This window comes from Vulpes vulpes, chromosome 3 (genome assembly GCF_048418805.1).
Source record: "Vulpes vulpes isolate BD-2025 chromosome 3, VulVul3, whole genome shotgun sequence".
Lineage (NCBI taxonomy): Eukaryota > Metazoa > Chordata > Mammalia > Carnivora > Canidae > Vulpes > Vulpes vulpes.
Window position 1 is genome coordinate 100833803 of NC_132782.1, and position 22992 is coordinate 100856794.

The 22992-nt window shown below is 44.3% G+C and overlaps 1 protein-coding gene across 5 annotated transcripts; it reads left to right on the forward strand.

The window, feature by feature from the left end:
- Positions 1-413: 413 nt before the first annotated feature.
- On the forward strand, positions 414-18931 carry COQ7 (coenzyme Q7, hydroxylase). Of its 5 annotated transcripts, none has more exons than XM_026003187.2 (6): positions 414-559; positions 4616-4794; positions 7148-7262; positions 8214-8353; positions 9012-9080; positions 9500-9714. In XM_026003187.2, the coding sequence occupies exons 1-6, from the start codon at positions 487-489 to the stop codon at positions 9575-9577; spliced, it is 654 nt and encodes a 217-aa protein (XP_025858972.1). In that variant the 5' UTR covers positions 414-486; the 3' UTR covers positions 9578-9714. The 5 variants fall into 5 exon arrangements, with proteins under 5 accessions (XP_025858972.1, XP_025858971.1, XP_025858973.1 ...); XM_026003186.2 differs by lacking the exon at positions 9500-9714 and adding an exon at positions 13391-14957 and having other exon boundaries at positions 421-559; XM_026003188.2 differs by lacking the exon at positions 9500-9714 and adding an exon at positions 16920-18931 and having other exon boundaries at positions 425-559.
- Positions 18932-22992: the final 4061 nt, after the last annotated feature.

Below are 22992 nucleotides of genomic sequence, written 5' to 3' on the forward strand. Positions count from 1 at the left end.
TCGGCTGTTAGCCCCACCACGGACACTACTGACCACGTGGTGAATTTAATTTCATTCCGCAATTTCTACTTTTTAAATTTTCTGCTATTTTAAAGTCGATGTAGGATACATAGAGGAAACTCTCCTTCCATGTTAGTAATGCAAAAAAATACAGTGGCTGCGCCAATAAAGAATCCCTTCGTGATCCTTTTCCCCCAGAATTTACACCGGGGCAGGATCTTTGGAAGACCAATGTAGCATCCTCATCTCCCTAGCAACCCAAGTCTCTTACACAATCGTCGTCCTGAGTGATTGATGGTGATCGCATCCAATACCGTCTTCTCACTTGCCCTTTCCAACCAATCAAATGGAAGCAGCGGCCGAGGGGGCGTTCCCACCGGTGCAACGGGGGGCAGTGTCGCTCTGACGCCTGCTGTGCGTCATCAGTCTGCGCTCAACACACGTTTCGCCCGCTCCGCGCCGGGGAGCGGTTGCCTTGTCGCTACAATGAGCTGCGCCGCGCGGGCGGCGGTCCGCTCCCTGTGGCGGCTGCGCGCGGGCACCCTGCGGCCTCTCACAGGTAAAAGAGGAGCGTGGACGCAGATGCGTGGGAAATCGGCGGGCCAGGGAATTCGTCGGTGTCCTGGGCCGAAGAGGTCACGGGGGCCGACGTTCGTAGACGTCATCCGGCTGCGACGGAGGCGTGAACCTGGGGGCGCTGATAGGCGGGGCGGGAGGGGCGGCGCGTTGGGCGATGACGTCATTGTGCACCTGTGCCGGGCGGTCCCTGCGGTAGCGGTGGGCGTTCCGGGCCGAGGACAGGTGGCGACCTGGAAAGTGCAGAGTCCGCGTTGCGGTCGTGCGGCCGGCGGCGTGGGCTTGGTAGAAGCGTAGGTTCAAAGGTCGCACCCCTGACCTACGGGGTCGCCTTGTCTGCATTTTAACAAGACCCTCGAATGACTTGCATGCACTCTAAAGCTAGAGAAGCACCAGGGGGGTGGAGGAAGCTTAGAATTCGGATTAGGGAGATGGGTTAGGATCTCCGGTCCTTCTCCAACCTTTTTTTTTTTTTTTCCATTAGAGCTGCCCCAGAAAATTGTTGTGAGGTCTTTTTCTCAAATTTAAATCATTTGTGTACCACCTAAAGATTTTTTTTAAGATTTTATTTTTTTTTGTAAATTTATTTTTTATTGGTGTTCAATTTGCCAACATATAGAATAACACCCAGTGCTCATCCCATCAAGTGTCCCCCTCAGTGCCCCCACCCCCGAAGATTTTTTTTTCTTTTTTTGCCTTTTAGCAATACCATTTGTACTTTTGATTACTAGATGTGCTTTTTCTACAACCGTGTTCCGTTTTCAAATTCAGTAATTTCATGGAAACTGAATCCTTATGGTAAAGACGGAAAACCAGTATTGCCTGCCCCTAACAGAGTATTCAAAAAACTAAATGCGCTGGAAACAAAAACGAAAAGTAAATTGTATCAGGTACTGTTGTCTACCAAGGCCTGAACCTTATGGGTTTAAAAAAAAAAAAAAAAAGGGAGGGGTAGGAGATTGGCAAGTATTAGGAAGGTATTTGTAAACTGAGACATTCTGTTTGATGAAATCAAAAAGATTGCAAAGGAATTTAGAAGAAAGTAACTCTTACTACATGGGTGTATTTAATGCATGTTCGTAAATCACTTAATATCTTCCGATATACCGCTCAAAATCTAGGTACCATCATTGTTAGGTGTTTCACCCTTTGGGAAGGCACTAACATGATATAATGCATTTGAGAGCTTTTAGCACTGAGCCCCAACTTTATTTTTACTCAATTTTAAGATGTGTGACAATGCAGGCAAAACTCAGAGGATTGTTAAACGTGACTTTTAACGTTCTTTTGTTGAGCCAGTGAGCGTAACAGAATAAGAGTCCTTGTTTTTCATTTATAAAGTTACTTTGCTTCCTGTATCTCATTTTATCGTTATAACTCAGTAAGAAAGGTGTTACTATTGTATGTCTCCTTAGGAAGGAAATAACCTGATGATTATTGCCAATTTTATATATAAGAAATGGTGATTCTGATTTGCCCAAGGTTAGTGTTAAAGACAGAAAACATCTTTTCTTTTCTTTCTTTCCTTCCTTCCTACCCCTCTCTCCCTCTGTTCCTTCCCTTCTCCCTTCCTTGATTTTTCTTTTTCGGTAATCTCTACCCCCAACATGGGGTTTGAACCAACAACCCTGAGATCAGGAGTCACATGCTCTACCAACTGAACCAGCCAGGTGCACCAACCATCCCATAATTTTTAAAGATACCTTGTAGAGATTGTGAAAAGGTAGAAATGGCAAATATTTCAATACCCAATCTTCCACGCACCCCACAAAACATCATCTATTAGGTGCCTGAATCTGGGAAAGTGGTGCAGTGCTAGGGAACTGTTTAGTATGTTGTTTGTTTCTTTTTTTTTTTTTTTTTTTGAAGATTTTATTTATTTATGATAGACACAGAAAGAGAGAGAGGCAGAGACACAGGCAGAGGGAGAGGCAGGCTCCACGCCGGGAGCCCGACGTGGGACTCGATCCCAGGACTCCAGGATCGCGCCCTGGGCCAAAGGCAGGCGCTAAACCACTGATCCACCCAGGGATCCCCCTGTTTAGTATGTTTTTAACAGAAATATAGTGCTGCCCATCAGAAGTCAGCTGTGTGTTTGAACTCATCCTGTGTACTCAATCCCTTGCTATTTCTCATTAAATGTGTTTTTTGTTTTTTGTTTTTTTAAATGAGTATTGGCTTGTCTTAAAGTTCCTTCCCATTAATATGTTTTTAGATAGGAGTAACAAATGAAAGAAAAGGTGAACAAGATTATCTTGAGGAATAGGGCCAGCTCATCATTTTCAGTTTTAATTCCTAGCAGTCATGTTTCTACAAGGAGGTCAAATTAATGGGAGCACCAGTTCTTGGACTTAGAGGCAACAACTTGGGACAGGCTACCTTGATTTCGTCAAATGTGTCAAATTGTTCTCCATATAAAAACATGGGCATTAACCACAGTGACCTGCTGTCTGATGGCATAGATCTGAGTGGTGCATTATACCTAGCAGCATTTGGACTCCATCCAGTTGTTGATGACTACTTCCCAGGTTCCATCCAGTTTCGTGAGTCAGATGTGCTCAGTGAGATGGAGCAGATTATATGGAAGAGTGGATCAAAGCTGGGTCACCATGCTTCAGACCCCCATGTTATGCTCCTTTGTTTAGTGAGGCATTTAAAATCCCACCTGGTCAAAAAGTTCAAATGAAGAATCACCCCAAATTTTACCTGGCCTACCCCATCACTTTTTGTCCAAAGTACTCAAGCCTTTTAATGAAAACCCTACAGATGTACTCAAAGTGAGGTTTTCTGCACATTTTCAGGGTGTTGATGTTAGCCTAAATGAAAAGAAGTATGTATTAACGATATGGTAGGCATACATAAGAGCCTTGGAACACATCTCAAGATGATACCAACACACATCACAGTTCACATTACAAACTAACTGGCCTCCCTGGGTCTCCACTTTCATAACTGCAAAATGAGCTGATAACATGTTATATACCTAAACTTGTAAAACTCTAGGGGAAAAAATTTGGGGGGTACCTTAATGTAAGGCTCAGAGAACACATTGAAGGTGTCACTACTAGGAGATTTTTTTTTTTAAGACTAAATTTAATCTGTCCTGAATAATTTACATTTCAAAGACAAGAATTTCATTGAACTGATAGTATACCATAATAAGATCAAACCTAAGCCCCAGGGCACATTTTCCAAATCCCATGCCCATGGATGTTTTGAGAGGACTTAAATCTGTGGTTCTCAACCTTGACTGCAGAAAAGATTTGTCCAGAGCTTTTATAAAAATCCACCCTGAGATTAATTGGGGAGCAACATCCATGGTTTTGAAAGCTCCTCAGGAGGTTTTGTGCAGCCAGGGTCAGGAATAAAGTAGGCCGGGTGGGGAGGTGAATTGTTCATCTAGAGACCACGTGCCTTGCTGCCACGTTAGCTGCCTGGTGAAAAGACAGGTTCAGTATTTCCAGATCTTTCTGTGATTAATGTGAAGCCAGAAATCCAGATCTTTAGGTAAAATCTATGCTTTAAGTGTTGGTAACTAATTCATTTAAAAAAAAAAAAAAGATAGGGATCCCTGGGTGGCACAGCGGTTTAGCCCCTGCCTTTGGCCCAGAGCGCAATCCTGGAGACCCGGGATCGAATCCCACCTCAGGCTCCCAGTGCATGGAGCCTGCTTCTCCCTCTGCCTGTGTCTCTGCCCCCCCCCCCCCTCTCTCTATCATAAATAAATAAAAATTAAAAAAAAAAAAAAAGATGGGCGGGGGCGTGCCTGGCTAGCTCAGTCATTAGAGCATGGGACTCTTGATCTTACGGTTGTGAATTCACGCCCCGCATTGGGCTTGGAGCCTACTTAAAAAAAAAAAAAAAAAAAGCAAAAAAGCAAAAGAACACTGCAGATTAAACAGAATACATTTATGAGCATACCCTACCCATGGGGAACTCATCTGTGACCTTTGTTCTAAGGCGCCTCTTTCTTCTGCCTATAAAAGGAAACATCTGTTTTACTCAGGAGTAATAAAGAATAAAAACATTTGTGTTGCAGCGTATGGAAGAAGAATTGGTGTCAGGTTTTACAGTTCAGGAATGACCTTAGACAATGTCAATCGGGCAGCTGTGGATCGAATAATCCGGGTGGATCATGCAGGTGAATATGGAGCAAACCGAATCTATGCAGGACAGATGGCTGTCCTGGGTCGGACAAGTGTCGGGCCAGTCATTCAGGTGGGTACTTCATTATCTCCACCCACCCACCCACTGGCCTAGTCTTACTGAACAGCAGGGGGGGCCAGAAGCCTTCAAGCCATGAATCACATGAGGTCATACATTTGCAAGGGAGAGCAAAAATTGGTTATTTTAGGGTGGGCAGTGGAGCCAGTGAAAAATATATTATTCTTTTTATGTGTATGGCACCTGGGTGGCTCAGATTGTGATCCCGGGGTCCTGGGATCGAGTCCCACATCAGGCTCCCCATAGGGAGCCTGTGTCCCTCTGCCTATGTCTCTGCCTCTCTGTGTCTCTTGTGAATAAATGAATAAATAAAATCTTTAAAAAAAAAGTATCCTTTTTATGTGTAAAGCACAGACATACAGTACACAAACAGATATATAGTATACCTGAAGTATTAAAATTACATCATGGAATGGGCAGTAAAAAAGGGTTGAGAATAATTGCATTGGTGAAAGCACCAGTTGCTGAGAGGTGGTGATCCTGTCCCCAGTGGGGATATTTTTATATATATATATATATATATATATATATATATATATATATATTTAAAGATTTTTAAAATTTATTTATTCATGAGAGACATAGGCAGAGGGAGAAGCAGGCTCCTTGCAGGGAGCCCAATGCAGGACTCGATCCCGGGTCTCCAGGATCACACCCTGGGCTGAAGGTGGGCAATCCCCAATATTTTATATTTTATAATGAGAGGCAGAGAGAGGGGCCTGGGCTTTGTTGTCACAAAGACCCGGGTTCACGTTCCAGCTTTCTTCCACCTACCTGTGTGACCTTGAGGAGGTTCCATGACCTCTCTGGGTCTCCATTTCCATATCTGTTAAATGAGCTGATAACATCTACCTCATTGGGTTTGGGTGAGGAATAAATGAGGTGGCAGGCATAGGGCAACTGACACCATGTCTGGCATGTAATAGACAGCACGAGTCAAATTGCCTGCTCTGAGTTCTTGGGCAAGTTGCCTAACCTCTCTGTGCCTCACTTTATCTGTATAATGGGGATAATAATAATAGTTTGTGCAGATTAAGTGAATTGCCTTCATAAAGCTATTTGATAGCGAGTGCCTGGCACTTAAGAAGTGCTGTAATTTGGGGGATCCCTGGGTAGCTCAGAGGTTTAACGCCTGCCTTCAGCCCAGGGCGTGATCCTGGAGTCCCGGGATCGAGTCCCATGTCGGGCTCCCTGCATGGAGCCTGCTTCTCCCTCTGCGTGTGTCTCTGCCTCTCTCTCTCTCTCTGTGTGTGTCTCTCATGAATAAATAAATAAAATCTTAAAAAAAAAAAAAATGCCATATGTTAACTCTTTCATCATTCTCCCGTTTTCATTTTTTTTTTAATAATAAATTTTTTTATTGGTGTTCAATTTACCAACATACAGAATGACACCCAGTGCTCATCCAGTCAAGTGCCCCCCTCAGTGCCCGTCACCCATTCACCCCCACCTCCCGCCCTCCTCCCCTTCCATCACCCCTAGTTTGTTTCCCAGAGTTAGGAGTCTTTATGTTCTGTCTCCCTTTCTGATATTTCCTACCCATTTCTTCTCCCTTCCCCTCTATTCCCTTTCGCACTATTATCTATATTCCCCAAATGAATGAGAACATACAATGTTTGTCCTTCTCCGATTGACTTACTTCATTCACCATAATACCTTCCAGTTCCATCCACGTTGAAGCAAATGGTGGGTATTTGTCGTTTCTAATGGCTGAGTAATATTCCATTGTATACATAAACCACATCTTCTTTATCCATTCGTCTTTCAATGGACACTGAGGCTCCTTCCACAGTTTGGCTATTGTGGACATTGCTGCTAGAAACATCGGGGTGCAGGTGTCCCGGCGTTTCTTTGCATCTGAATCATTGGGGTAAATTCCCTTTTTCCTTTGATATAAATGACACTTCTATTCTAGCAGTCTAGAGGGAAATGACACAATAGGTGATATGCTGCCCTCCTGATTTTGGAATGGGCTGAACACCTCAGTTCTCATTAATTGTGGACTTTGTCCTTGAATAGGCTATGCGGGTCCAAGAACTGCTGGAGCCGTGGTTCATGGCCCACTTATCTGGAATTGAGGGAACAGACTCTTCTCTTGGTTTGTTGGCACCCTCTGTATCCACGATGCTTTTCAGTTGATGTTTTGCTTTTTTCCTCCAATAATTCAAGGGGAGAGGGGGAAATAGCAGTTCTCATTTTTCTTTTTTTTTTTTTATAAAGTTCTCATTTTTCATTCCATTTCCACATTGCTTCCTTTTCCCGACTTAGGGCATGTAGCTTCTCCTTGGTATGTAGCCGGTGACCTCTATGTGATGCTTGCATGTCTTTATTGTTATGTTTCTTACAGAAAATGTGGGATCAAGAAAAGGACCACTTGAAAAAGTTCAACGAGTTGATGGTTGCATTCAGGGTGCGGCCGACGATTCTGATGCCCTTTTGGAACGTGGTGGGGTTTGCACTGGGTATGTGTCTGTCCAGAAGAGCTTACATGAGCTTAGGGATCTGGCAATGATTAAATCGGTAAAATACCGATTTCATAATTCTTTATGTGTCCTCTTAACCACCTTTTTATTTCCTTAACATTTTTAAAAGTCAAATGGACTTTTTTGGGGGACTTAAATTTACTTAATTTTACTTTACTTTTTTTTTAAATTTTACTTAAATTTACTTAAATATTTATGTATTTGAATCAGTACTTTTATAAATAGAAGGTGCGATAAAAGCAAATACAACAGAGAAGGAAAAAAACTAGAGCAATTCAGGTGTATCCAGTTGATATTCTCTGACAAAGGTTCTAAGCTTGAGATCAGCTCACTCTTAAAAAGGGAGAAGACTGGGGATCCCTGGGTGGTTCAATGGTTTAGTGCCTGCCTTTGGACGAGGGCGTGATCCTGGAGTCCCGGAATCAAGTTCCTTATCGGGCTCCCTGCTCTCTCTCTCTCATGAATAGATAAATAAAATCTAAAAAAAAAAAAAAAAAAAAAAGGAGAAGACTATTTGTTAGAAAAGAATCAAAGACATACCCCAAATGAAGACTTTCTTCTTGCTATATTGAGAGGGTTCAGAAGAGCCTTGAAAAGAGAATAGCATTCTTACTATGTGATTCGGGATTTAGCAGTGTGACCTAATACCACCTAAAACCGGTTTTCACTGGGCAGGTTGCTCCTAAGCATAGATGGCAGTGTCTAGAGACATTTTTGGCTGTCACAATCAGGGCTGCTACTGGCATCCAGTGGGTAGAGGCCAGGGGTGCTGCTAATGTCCTCCAATGCCCAGGACAGCCCTAACAACAGGGAATTACCCAGCCCCAGAGCCCGGAGTACTGAGCTCGACGAACTCTGACCTGACATGATCTCTCCTCACCAGTGTGGTCTCAGTCCCATCCCTTTCTGCTCTGGATTTGACAATTCCAGGTGCAGGAACTGCCCTGCTTGGGAAAGAGGGAGCAATGGCCTGCACTGTGGCTGTGGAAGAGTCCATAGCACATCACTATAACAACCAGATCAGGACGCTGATGGAGAAGGATCCTGAAAAATACGAGGAGCTTCTTCAGGTATTTGAATATACTCTGGAAAGGGGCTGCCAAGGGAGAAAAGGGCAACTTGGTAAGGAGGAAAAAAAATAGAAAAGTAGGGAATGACAGGCCTTAGAAACCTAGGAGAGCACCTCATTCTAAAGGTAGGAAGCACAGAAAGCCAAAGCCGTGGGCCCTGGTCACATGCTCAGGGAGAGCTGGGACCAGAAGCTATGTCTCCGGAGCCCACATCTATATTCTCCACTTCTGGATCACTGAAAGATTCTGAACAAATGTGAGCACAAAACCCTCAGAATAAATAAATGAAATAATAGGTATCTTCAGATGATGTTCTATAGCAAATGAGGGAACTGCTTAATTTTTTTTTTTTAAGTCTAAATTAGGGATTGGTAAATCCTGGCCTGGGGCAGACCACCTATTTCTGTAAATTGTTTTATTGGAACATAGCCACACCTGCCCGTTTAGATGTCCATGGCTGCTGTCCCTGGCAGAGTTAAGTAGGTGTGAAGGGGACCATACCGCCTGTGGAGCTTGAAGTGTTGATCTCCGGCCCTTCATAGAGAAAGGTTGCCTACCCCTGTCTTAGATGGTAGTATGAGGATTTAACCTCCAGGAGGAGATAGGACAGAAGGAGAGTTGGATCCTGACTTGCTTTGATTTCTTTGTATTTAACCAGGTGATAAGGAAATTTCGGGATGAAGAGCTAGAGCACCATGACATAGGCCTTGAACATGATGCACAACTGGTAGGAGACCTCCCTTTACTATTTGCTTGTGGGACTCTGGGCACCTTATTTGGAAGATTAAGGGGTGAGAGGTTTTTGTGTCTTGAGAAGTAGATTTCATTGTAACCACCAAAGAAAACAAACCAAAACAGTGCTTTGACAAAAAAGCAGGCCAATGCGTTGCTCCCAGCTGGGATCTTGTTTCTTGCTTCTTCCTTCATCATTTCCACTAGCAGCTTCCTTCCCCTTCCTGACTAAAAACCAAATGATTCAAATGCTCTGACAGTCATGAAACCACCCCAACCTGATGAATTTAAAGACATTGTTAGATCTTAAGTCTTATCCAGAGAGTTCCAGCCTTGCCATACCAGGCCATGTCTTCCTGCTACAAGTGAACATAGAACATGTTTCTTTTGTTTGCTTATTATCATTTTTAACAGGCTCCAGCATACACCATTTTGAAGAACCTTATCCAGGCCGGATGCAGCATGGCGATATATTTATCAGAAAGATTTTAAAGTATGTCCATTTTTCCCTGTCTACAAGAGATGACAGTGATTTAACAAGTGGCACTGGCAGTAAAGGAAATGTGCAATTATTGGTATATGAAACTTGTTAATAAACTGCAGGAGCTTTTTTTTTTTCATTAATAAAACTCTCTAGTGTTTTTTTTTTCCCCTGTACTGCCTTCTGCTAGAAGGCTGACCGCTCACCGGGTTTATTCCAGTTAAAACAAATGTAGCTCTTCCTTGTTTGTTCCATAGTCCATTATTTTGTAAAACATTAAGAATGAATCATTAAGAAAATAATGGGAATTTTTTTTTTAGATTTATTTATTTATTTATTTTGGAGGGGATGGGAATGCACACGCATGAGTGCAGGAGAGAATCTCAAAGCAGACTCCCTGCTGAACACAGAGCGCGGCAAGGGGCTTGATATCACGACCCTAAGATAATAACCTGAGCCAAAAGCAAGAGTTGGATGCTCAACTGACTGAGCCACCCAGGTGTCCCAGAAATAAGAGAAATCTTTAAGAAAGAAAATTTGATTTCACTCCTAACCAAAAGTAATTTCAAACATGAGGGTGTTGAAGATCAACAAAGCAAGACTGTCAAATCCATTAGTTAAATAGAAGACTGCCATTATTTCCAGCGGCCTCCTTAGCTGCTCTTCCTCTCTTCTAGATTTCTCCTTACCAGAGGGTGCCAGGGTGTCTTGCATGGCCCAGTTTTGTCTGTCCTCTTTGTCTTGGTATCCCATCCTGCCTTGTGGCTCATTCCCTACCATTCCCTTTTCAGCCCAGCTTTCTCATTTCCAAATATCCAACTGTCTACCCAGCTCTTCCACTTGGAAGTCAGAGACCCTCAAGCTCCACGTGCCCCATCTGAACTCCTCCCCCACCTCCATCCCGATGCCCCAGCGGCGTTCCTTATCACAGTTAATAGCAGCTCCATCCTTCTGGTCCTCAGGCTAAAATCTCTAGACTCACCTTTGACACCTACCTAAATCACACCTCCATCCGGTCTGCCCGGACATCCTACAGGCTCTGCCAAAGCCTTTTCACTGCCTCAGGAGCTGCCACCCTCATCTTACCTGGATTATTTTAGAAGCCTCCTTACTATTCTTCCTGCCTTACCCTGTCCTCCCACAATCCATTCTTCACCCACAGCCACAGTGATCCTTTGAACTGTATGCCAGGCCATGTTCCTGCTCAGCTCAGAAACCCCCCAATGGCTTTTCCCAGTTCCCTCAGCATCAGAGTCAAAGTCCCTAAAATGGTTTCTAAGAACCTGCGTGATTTGGCCCTCTGACCCCTTCCCCTTTTCCTCAGTGTGCTCCAGCCATGCTGGCCTCCTTGCCATTTCTCAAAACACCAAGCAAGCTCCTGTGTCAGGGCATTTGCAATGGCTGTTCCCTCTGCCTGCAGATAGCCACATGGACAAATCCCTCACCAACTCTCAAACTTTTGTCTCATGTCACTTCTTAAAGGAGGCCTACCCTGACCACCTCTTTCAAAATTGCAAACCCTATCCCACTGCATGCTTCATCCCACTTGTTCAACTCTTCCATTTTTTTTCTCCCCATAATGCTCATCAACTTCTGGCATATTATATACTGTACTTACTTGGTTTTTGTTTGTTTCTCCCTGTAAGACCGTAAGCTGTATAGGTCAGGAATCATTTTAATCACTGGCACATAAATAGCCATCAGTGGGATTGGATGAAGAAATAGCTCTCCCTTGTTAGAAGTCATTTTCACATAACTAGTAATTCAAGACTACTCCATGTGCTTCTCCACAAAATTCAGTAGAGATTTATTGAAAAGACGCTACCAAGTCAGGCTGGGCCCCTGGGTTCTAGATCTATAGAGTATGGTTTGCTATAAAACTCAAAATCTTCCAGCCAAGAAGAAAAAACACACACACACACACACACAAAAAAAAAAGCAAAACATGCTACCAAGAAACCAAAGAAAGGCCATTCTCTGTGCTTCGTGCTGATTTAAAAAGAAAGCAACAAAAACCAGGCTGGGTATCCACATGCAAAAGAATGAGTTTGGACCCTTATTTCACAGCTTATACAAAAATTAAACGGATTAAAAATACAAATGGTAATGCCAAAACTCTAAAACTCTTAGAAGAAGACATAAGGGTAAGTCTGTGTGACCTTGGATTAGACCAGTTTCCTAGATTTGACACCAAACGTACAAGTAACAAAAGAAAAAAGCTTAGATAGATAGGACTTAATCAGAATAGGAACTTTTGTGCTCTTCAAGAAGGTGAAACATAGCTCACAGAATGGGAGAGAATGTTTACAAATCATAGATCTGATAAGGGATTTGTACTGAGAGTATATAAAGAACTCTTACAACTCAACAATAAGACAAATAGCCCCATTAAAAATAGTCAAAGGATGTGAATAGACCTGTCTTCAAAAAAGATGTACACATGGCCAATAAGCATTTGAAAAGATGCCCCAAATCATTAGTCCTTAGGGAAAACCACAGTGAGATAACAACCCACAATTACTACTCAAAACATAGAAAATGACCTATTGGCAAGGGTATAGAGGAACTGGATCCTCATACACTGCTAGTGCCAATGCAAAAATGGTGCAGCCCCTTTGGGAAAAAAAAGTGTAACAGTTCCTCAGTCAATTAAATACAGTTACCATATGATACAGTAACTCTAGGTATAAATCCTGAAGAAATGAATACCTGAGTTCAAACAAATACATCTACATGAATGCTCACAGCAATGTTATTCCTAATAGCCGAAAGGTGGAAACAATCAAAATGTCTATCACCTGATTTGTAGATAAGCAAAATGTAGCATATCTATACCTTGGAATATTATTTGGTTGTAAAAAGGAACGAAGTATATAAAAAAAAAAGGAATGAAGTACTACTAAACGTGCTATAATATTGATAAACCTTAAAAACATGATATTTGGGCACAAAGTTGCAGAATGTGAAAATGAAAATGCTGGAGAAAGATGGTGATGGTTGCCCAACGATGTGAATGTACTTTAGGCCACTGACCTCTACACATAAAAATGGTTACATGATAAATATTATGTATAGTTTACTACAATTAAAAAGAAAAGCTAAGTGAAGGAAGCCAGACAAAAGGCCACATGTTGTATGATTCCATGTATATGAAATGTCCAGAAGAGGCAAATCCATAGAGATAGACTAGTGGGTGCCTAGGTTGTAAGGAATGGGGGGCAATGGGGAGTAGCTGCTAATAGATAGTTTCTAGAATTTGGGGTGATGAATGTTCTAGAATTAGCTGGTGGTGATGGTTACAGAACCTGGTGACAATAGTGAAGAAAAAAAAAACATTGAATCAAACACTTGAAAATGGCGAATTTTATGGTATGTGAAGCAATGCAATAAAAAATACATGATTTATAGTTTTTTGCTGTAAATGAGAGCAAATTTCAATCCCCTCTATTGAGTGGGGAAATGATTTCTTTTAACATGCCACCCTTCAAGTCAGCAAAGCATGCAGAAGCCTTGATCTTCTGAGATGCTGATGCTGCATCTTGGCCTCCCATGTCAAAGCTAATTTTTAAGTATTGCAGTCAGGAATCTTAGTCATATAAAGATATTTTGTACAATACTTATTAAAAGCCCAGGTTTGTTGCTGTTTGTTTAGCACCCCCTTCAGAATTGATGGCTGATGTTTTGTGCTTCTGAGAGCTTCCAGAACAAGACCAGAGAGATCTTCCAAATCCCCCTGTGGTTGTTTTTAATTCTATTACAGCTTGTCCTCGAGTATTAACAAGGTAATCTTGTCTTTCCCTTACTTTACTGCTCTGACCTTTCAGGGAAAATGTGATTTTAAAATTGGACACCATCCAAAGATGATGCCAGGAGGACAAAGGATGTTATTCTGGCAAGCAGCATAGTTCCAAAGAGGCAACCTGAGATACGATTCCATTGCTACTCAAAGTGTGGTCCATAGACCAATAGCAGTGGTATCTCCCGGCAGCATGTTAGAAATGCAGAATTTGGAGCTCCTCCCCAGACCTTCTGAATCAGAATCTGCATTTTAACAAGATGTGGTGGTTTTAGACTATGTCCACAAATTCCTGGATACTCTTCTGTTCAGTGGAGCCTAATGGCCCTTGCCTCGAGTGTAGGCTGTGCTTAGTGACTTGTTTCTCACAAATGGTGGAAACGATGGAGTGTGACTGCCAAGCCTGCCTGGTCATAAAAGAGGTTGCAGCTTTTACCTTTCTCTCCAAGATCACTCAGTCTAGGAAAAGCCAGCTGCCATGTGGTGAGAACACTCAAGCAGTTAATCTGTGGAGAGGGTCACAGGGCCAAGAGCTGAGGCCGCCTGCCAGTAGCCATGATGTGCACCATCGTGGAAGTGAATCTTTCAGCCCCAGTCCTGCCTTCAGATGATGTAGTCCCGGGCGACATCCTGCCTGCAACCTCATGAGACACCCAGAGCCAGGATCACCCAGCTGTCCACTCCTCGGTTCCTGACTCTCAGCAACTACTTTCGATGATAAATGTTTGCTGTTTTCAGCTGCTGAGTTTTGGGGTGATTTGTTATGTGGTAATAATTAACCAATACCCAACACCTCCAGGTGATTTGGAAGCACATTAGTGCAAGAAGCTGAACTGGACCATGAACTTTTGGACGGCAGAGACCATCTTGGTCATTTCCATACCTTCAGAGCTTAGCACAGTGTTTGACACTCCGTAAATTTTTGTTGGAACAAAATACAAAGTTAAATTGCCCTGTTTTTAAGAAGTGAAAACTTTTTTTTGGTAAAAAAATAATGCACACATTCCCATGGCGAATTAGTGCTAAAGGGTATATAGAGTGACAAGTAGATCTCTCTGTAGACTGCTGTTGCTTATCAGGAAACTGTGACCAGCAGCTGCCTTACTTTGTGATCAGCTATTAGCAATCTGTCACATAAGACAGTACATGGATTTCTTTCTTTTCCCCCCTTTACTTCCCAAAGAAATAGTTGCCTCGAGATGAAACACTATAAAAATGACATATAGGTTAAAAAAAAAAAGCACAGGGGCTCCTGGGTGGCTCTCAGTCAGTTAAGCATCTGCCTTTGGGCTTGGGTCAGGATCCCAGGATCCTGGGATCGAGCCCCACATCGGGCTCCCTGCTCACTGTCAAGTCTGCTTCTCCCTCTCCCTTTGTGGTCTCCCACTCTCTCAAATAAATAAAATCTCCAAAAGAAAAGAAACAAAGCAAAACCCAAAAACCAAAACACAAGGCACTGCTTCCAAACGTATCCCTAAAAGTAACCACTGTTAATAATTCATCGTGTACCTCTCCAGACACTCGAATTTTTTATCCATACATGGACACTTTTGGGTTCGGATCGCTCCTCACTTGGAATAATACTGTGCATCTTTGATCTGCAATCTGTGTTTTTCTTTGGCGCCTTATCGGCCATCGTTCCAGGACAACATGGGTAGATGCACGGCGTGTCCCTGGTTGGCGACAACACTTCCATTTCACAGCTGACCCACCGCCACCACCTGGACGCTGCCTGGCTCCCACCCAGCAGTACTGCTCTGCCTCACCCACTCCATTCCCCCACCGCCCCCCACCCCTGGGGGCACCAGCTCCGCTTGCCCCCTTTAGGAAGGAAGGAGGTGGAAACCCAGTCTGCAGGAGCCGGATGCCCTTGAACTTTACCACCAGGCCACTTGGCCTCTAATGTCCTCTCTTCCTTTATCAGTGGACAATTCGGTCATTAGTAACACAAAATTTGGGGACATCTAATGCTTCCGGGGACCACATTTGAATACAGATTCTGGAATTTCAGGAGAGACCTCTCGGCCTTCTCCTTCTTACCCCTTTCGGAGGGGTTCAATACTCTTTCGAGAACATGATATAGACTGGATCCTCACTCCAGGGCCGCCTTAAAAGGAGGCCTCCTTCTTGATCTGATGATCTGAGCAGAAGAAAACATGACCTTTCCCCACCGAGGGAACAAAAGAAACCTTTCCTCAAAACTGGTCTTTTCTGGCTCTTGCCAGAGCACAAAAAGGCCTTTCCGACCAAACACGTTTGCAAAGGTTGAAAAGGCGCCTCTGGCCTTCGGGGACTTGCGTCCTCCCACTCGGTCTCCCGGGATGTCAGCCGTGCGGGGCGGTGACAGACAGGCGGCAGCTCTGACCCAGAGCGCGTCGGCAGCCCGGCCGCCGGCGCGCCAAGGGCAAAGGAAGGTCGCAGACTCGGCGGCGCCCGCCTTCCGCCACCAGGGGGCGCCCGCGCCCCGAGGTCCGAGTCCGGCCCGCAGAGCTGGCTGCTAAGTCACGTCCAGAGGGTCCCAGGGACAGCGCCTGGGGAGCAAGGCGAGGCCTCTGCTACGCGTTTTCCCCAATAATCCCCCCTCCCCATCCCCGCTCCCAGAGCGGAATGGATTGGCACGTTGGCGCCATGCAAGAGGCGAAGGGCTGAGCACATACATGTGCCAGTGCGTGCGGGCCCAGGGACCTGAGAGCATCCTTCTCAGGAAGGATGCATTTTCCTTCTTAGGAAAGGGAGACAGGAAAACACAGGGGAGGGAGATCAACCCCTGCCCCAAGCATCCCGCAGTACCCAGGGGCCTGCACTGAGTATTGATTCATTATTTCACCCTGCTCCCTGGACACAACTTGCTCGCACACACCTTCTGGCTCACATGATGGGCCCTTTTTCTGATGAAGGCCATTTACCCTCCTAAGCCATTTATCTCATAAGCGATGTCATCCCACACACTCACTTATCTTATCTCTCTTGGATTCTATCATTGAAGGTCGTTCCCTGCTTTCCTACCATCTCTCCATCGTGGCGTGATGCTGTGTAAGGCAAGGCCTGTCCCCACACCTCACTCGCCCCGAGTCCATGTTTGATAAACTAATTTTAGCAAAAAAAAAAAAAAAACCAAAACACATATGAACTCATAAAATGAAACCAAATGAATTGACGCCAGTAATCACAAGTAATGACAAACAATCCTCCTGCTGTCAATGTGAATAGACCTAGAAACTGTAAGGGGAACCATGTTGAGTGGAGGATGGAAGAGTAGGAGGGGAGAGATGGCACCTGAGGCAGAACACAGGAGACAGAGGTTCACTGTAAGGGAGCAGTGGCCAGACAGCAGAGGAGAGGCTGTCTGCAAGGAGGGGGGCCCGGGGGGCTGTAGTTAGCAGGGGTGGGGGGATGTGAGAAGGGATGGAGACACACTGAGTTCTTCTTTGGTACTTGTACCTGGTCCTAAGTGGCCCATTGGTCAGGTGGGGCCTATAGGTATTTGGAGGTGGGTCGCCTGCTGAGCCTGTTTGCTTCAGCCCAGTGATCACTGTGGGCCCTTTTACCTTACACAGGTTTCCATTGCTCAAGCCTCTTGCCTAAAAGCAGCCTCTACAGAAACTTCTGGATGAAAGTATGACGTTGGGAAGGAGGGACCTTCAACCCTCTCATCCATCTGCTTCCCTAACCCTGCGTGAGCCTGGCAAACATGTAACCTGCAGCTGTGCCTCAACTCTTCTTCCTCAAAACGCTTTTCCTTTATTGCCACTGTTTGGTTTTTTGAGAATTTCCCTTTATGATACTCCATTCCTTTTTTAAAATGTCAATTATGTTTCTAGGGTTATGCAGAATTTTCTAATTCTTATTCCTGGAATGCTTACCTGGGCATGTGCATCAGAATCAACTCCTGAGATTAAAAAAGGAAAAAAAAATCTGCTCCTACTGAACGAGAAGCTACATGGCTGGCTTGAGGGATGAATATATTTTAAAAATTCACATGGGGCTCTGATGTGCAGGCCTGATTAAGAATCAGTGGTTTCATGCCATAAGGGCTTCATTTTAAAATCTGTCCCCAAATGGATGCTTTCCCCTTGCTTTATATTTTATTGGGGGGGGGGGGGGGGGGCTGATTCAGGATTTCCATTCTGTTCCACTCCCTTCTTGCACTGTTTTCTCCTAAAATGTGACTTGTTCCAGTTTTCTCCAGTCCATTCAGTACCATGACAGCTGGAAACATGTTCCAGACCAAGTTGTCTTCATGGGTTGGAAACAATGGGGAAGAGCAGTGCTCTCAGTTCGGCTGGGGGACGGGGAGGGATGGGGTGGGGTGTGTGTGGAGAGCAGTCTTTGTGTAGTATTTTCCATGCTTAGCTTCCAACTGGCTTTATTGAATCTATAAAAGAATTGTGAGGAGTTGCCACCTGTTGCACTTGCTTCCTGATGCTCTGTGTATGTATTTATGTTTAAGTAAGACAAGGTCACTAAAAGAATAATTATCTCATTTTTTTTTTTTTTTGGTTTTAAGGGAGTATATTATCCTAGATGCTGCAGAATAAAAAAATTTTATTTTAATTTTTTAAAAAGATGTTATTAATTTATTCATGAGAGACACACAGAGAGAGGCAGAGACATAGGCAGATGGAGGAGCAGGCTCCCTGCAGGGAGCCCGATGCAAGACTCAATCCCAGGACCCCAGAATTATGACCTGAGCCAAAGGCAGATGGTCAACCACTGAGCCACCCAGCCGTCCCTCACAATCCTTTTTTATAGCATTTAGAAGAGACATAAAACATCTCTACTTTGCTATGATAGAAAATATTAGTTCTGCTAAATGAAAAACCAGATGTTTTCTTCAGGTATGGTTTGATCCAGGAGCTCAAACCAAATACAGGTTCCCCCCTCAGTCCTTCTGCTTTCCACAGTGTTGATATTAGGCTCACAATGACACCCCTCCTCCCCCCCGTGGCTCTCCTCCTGTGTGGCAGCAGAATTAGGGCAGCACTTCCATGCATCACCTCCTAACACTCCTCCACCTACAAGAAAGATAAGGATCTCTTCCTCTAGCTTCTGCAGAAGAGAGAAAACTTTGCTTTCCCAGAATCCACAGCCCATACACCCCGACCCCCCATCTCTAGACTCATTTTTCTCCATTCAGGCCATATTTCTCCTTGTCAGCCACTCACCGTGGTCTCCAGGGGATGTCCTTACCTTTCTCCACCTGTGAAATGATTGCCCCAGGTTGTCAGGGATGAACCTGAAAAACATGTGCTAAGTGGAAGAAGCCAATCACAAAGGACCACAAATTATTATTCCATTTACAGGAAATGTCCAGAATAGGCAAATCTCTAGAGACAGAAATTGGATTAGTGATTATTACCTAGGGTTGGGAAGCAGGTCTTGGGGAAGAAGGTGACAGCTAAGGGGCTCAGGGTTCTTTTGGGGATAAGTAAAATGTTCTAAAACTGTGAGGATGGTCTCACAACTGTGTGAACAGAATAGAAGCAATTGAATTGTCACCTTCGATCGGTGAATTGTGTGATATGTGAGTCATATCTCAATAAAACTGTTGGGGTTTTTTTAGAGGTCATACGTGTCAAGTGCTTTTTACAGTACCTGGCACATCCTGTCTGCCTGTTTCACTAGGTCCAGAGGTCACAGTGGCTTCCCACCGTAGCAGACCCTGGGGGGTTCATCAGACCTCAAGTTTAAGTTTCTTTCTTTTCTTTTTTTTTTTTTTAAGATTTTTAAAAATTTATTTATTCATGAGAGACACACAGAGAGAGAGAAGCAGAGACACAGGCAGAGGGAGAAGCAGGCTCCACGCAGGGAGTCCAACGTGGGACTCGATCCTGGAACTCCAGGATCAGGCCTTGGGCTGAAGACGGCACTAAACCGCTGAGCCACCCAAGCTGCCCTTTAAGTTTCTTTCATCCTGACCTTGTCTTTCCGAATAGCCCCATCATAAACCCCCTTTATTGTCTTTATTATCTCCTTTTGAGTGTTCCCCCCTTTCCTGCTAAGACTCTGACTGCATTGAGACCACGTCTCCAGAAGAAGAGCAGGACTTACTGGCTACTCAGAAAGGAATTTTGTGTGTTCAGTTGACTGGGCCACAGGGTGCTCAGGCATTTGGCCAGAAGCTGGGTGTCTCTGTGAGGGTGTTTTTGGTTGAGGTTAACATCTGAATCGGTAGACTGAGTAGAGCAGATTGCTCTTCTAATTGGGGAGGGTAGATGGTGGGGAGTGGACCTCCTCTAATCAGTTGAAGGCCTGGATAGAACATAAAGTGTGATTTTCTGGAAAGTAGGAGGCAATTCCTTCTGCCAGACTGCTGGACTGGCACCCTGGTCCTTTCCTGACTCAGTACTTCAGCTGAAACGTCAGCTCTTTGGTCTTTTGCAGACTGGAGCTATTACCATTGGCTCTCCTGCGTCTCCAGCCTGCTGACTGTATAGATCTTGGGACTCTAACAGCCTCCCCACTCATGTGAGTTTCTTTTTCTATAAATGTAGATTGTCTTGATTCTGTTTCTCTGGAGAGCCTCGACAAGGACAGGACCCAAAGGAAAGATGAGTCAGTGGTGAGTTTCTGGCTGAATGACTAGGAAAACTATCAAAATATAGGACAGAAGTAAGGAAATCAAATCAAGGCAAGTGGTTGGTGTGGGGACAAGAGGGTTTTCTTTTTCATTTACAAACACTTATTTAACATCTGGCCTGTACCAGATAGAGTGCCAGCCCCTGGGGATTGAAAGATCCACGCCGTTGACTCCACTAGAGGCCAAATCCATCCTCGACTCTATATTTAGCCTCACTCTCAGCATTGAATTAATCTTAAGATCTGTCGTTTTAACCTTCCTGGATTGCTTTCAAATCTGTCTCTTTGGCGGATAGAGATGGCTTCCATCAGAATCACCATTCCTGCCCCCCCCCCCTTCCCCATTCCTTTAAGACTCACAACATTTTGAAATGATTTCATTCTGAGTTCAGGAGGACTGTGGTCATATGTGAGGTAGATGAAGAACTTTTATATGTGGAATCAGAAAACAGAAAGTCACTGGTATTGATCAAAGTGCATGGACACAAAGTATATTTTGTAATTCCATATTACTTCAGGTGGCAGGACAGAGGTTGCTACCAATGTTTAGGTTTTTTTTTTTTTAAGATTATTTATTTATTCACGAGAGATACAGAGAGAGAGGCAGACACAGGCAGAGAGAGAAGCAGGCTCCATGCAGGGAGCCTGATGTGGGACTTGATCCTGTGACTTCAGGATCACGTCCTGAGCCAAAGCCAGATGCTCAACCATTGAGCCACCCAGGCGTCCCAATGTTTAGTGTTTGTAGGAGGGTGAGATAGTGCCTGAAGAAAAATTATTTGCAGTTATTCCATAAAATCCCACTAGTCAAAACAGGGCCCAGAGTAGAAGAAAGATGGGTGGGAGGCAGAGGACAGCTCCAGAAAGAGGGAAAAAAATACCCATGCTGAGCATCCCTCCTCCTGAGAGTCCCTTTATACTTTATCCCCCTCTGATGGAAGGAAACCTGACAGCCATGGCAAGGAGGGACAGTTTGGACCGGTCACCCCTGGCTCCTTGGAGGTCTGTGGGGCATCGTGTTTGTCTACCCATTTCTGTGGGAACCCAGGGGAGACACTCAGACTGTTAAATCATCTTGGGTGAGGTGGGGCGGGGAGTTGTCCGTTCTCCAAGGTGGGAACCCATCAGCAGGAAACCTTGTCTCCCCCTTCTCCCTTTCCTTCTTTTTGTTCTAGATGAGCAGAGATGAGAGAAGGAGTAAATCACTTTACCAAGGACTCTACTTTTGGTATTGATTTCTTTCTTTCTTTTTTTTTAATGTCCCTTATCACTACTCTTTTTCTTTCTTTTTAAAAAGGTTTTATTTATTCATTCATGAGAGACACACACAGAGAGGCAGAAACACAGGCAGAGGGAGAAGCAAGCTCCATGCAGGGAACTCAACATGGGACTCGATCCTGGGACTCCAGGATCACGCCCTGGGCTGAAGACGGCGCCAAACCACTGAGCCACCGGGCTGCCCTGGTATTGATTTCTAAGCAGCCGTGAACAAAGATGGAGAGATTTGGGAGTTGTATTCAGGTTTTAAAAAATTCAAACCCGTGTCATTTTACCCGCACCCATCACCTCTTCACAAGTATTGGCCACCGTCATCTCTTACCTGATGCCACGGTCTCCACCTTGGGCTCTATGCAGCCAGCATTGTCTCCCTCCACATGGCAATGGGATGTGCCCATGACTACATTTAGGCCAGTAAAATATAAGGAGAAGTTCTTAGGTGGGACTCCTAAGAAAGCGTCTTAGAAATTGGGGGAGACAGGGGTGCTGGAGTGACTCAGTAGTTGAGCGTCTGCCTTTGGCTCAGGTCGTGATCCCGGGATCCTGGGATCAAGTACTGCATTGGGCTTCCCACAGGGAGCCTGCTTCTCCCTCTGCCTGTGTCTCTGCCTCTCTGTGTGTGTGTCTCTCATGAGCAAACAAATAAAATCTAAAATAAAACAAAAACAGCTAGATTTAGCTCCCTGGCCATAATTCCCTGGCCCACCACCTCATCAGGCTAGTGAAGTGGTTTAGCTGAGATTTGAGCTACTCTTATATACTCTGTTCTGCATCTTAGTTTACTCCCATTATAGTAAGTCTTGGAGACCACTGAGCCCCCAAATCTAGCTGTTATGGTAAATCAGTTTTTACTGAAAAACAGCCCTGTCCTTCATTTACATGTCTCTGGCTGATTTCCACTGAGAAAGACAGACTTTAATACCTACAACAAAATCTGGAAAAAAAAAACACAAACAAACAAACAAAAAAAACCAAAATCTGTATGGACTATCGAACCTAAATTATTTACCTATTGGCCCTTTGCAAAAAACATTCGTAACCCCTGATCTAGGCCTTGCTCTTATTATCTCTAAAATGGGTTGATGGAAACATGCCTGGGTTCTCAGGGATTGTAAGGATTATGAAACACAACGAACATAAAAACGACGTAGCCATTACAGTAAATCCTCAATAAACAAAGGTAATTATTATGACGTTCTCACTGATCTCATTCTCTTTTCATCCAGTAGAAACTTCCCTGTAAGTATTTGATGAATATATATTTTTTTGGAGATCCAAGCAAATTGCTTTAGATATTAAAGAACAGTTAACAAATCTAGTAAACGTGTGTGTGTGTGTGTGTGTGTGTGTGTGTGTGTGTGTGTTGGAGGAGTTGGCACTGAGTTGAGGATAGGAAACCAATATTTGTTAAGCCCTTACCATGTGCCAGGTGTGGGATAGATGCTTTCTGTGTGTTGTTTCACTGAAGTATTATCATCCAGGAGAGGGAAGCTGGAACTCAGAAGGAAAAGATGTAGAGTCAGTGACACAGTTAAGTCCCTGAGCTGGGACTCCAATCCATTGCTACTTCCCTCCAAAGCTCATGCTCTTTCCATTAGAGAAGCACCTAGCAGTTGAGCTGTGTCCTTTGCCAGGCAAGGCCTTAGAGCCCCGTATGCCTCACCTGTAGTTTGCCCGGGACAGTCCTGGTCCATGCCTATCATACAACTCACTTAATCCATGGCACCTGTTTTCCCTTTCAAGCATGAGTTTGGACAATAAAGTCTATGGTCC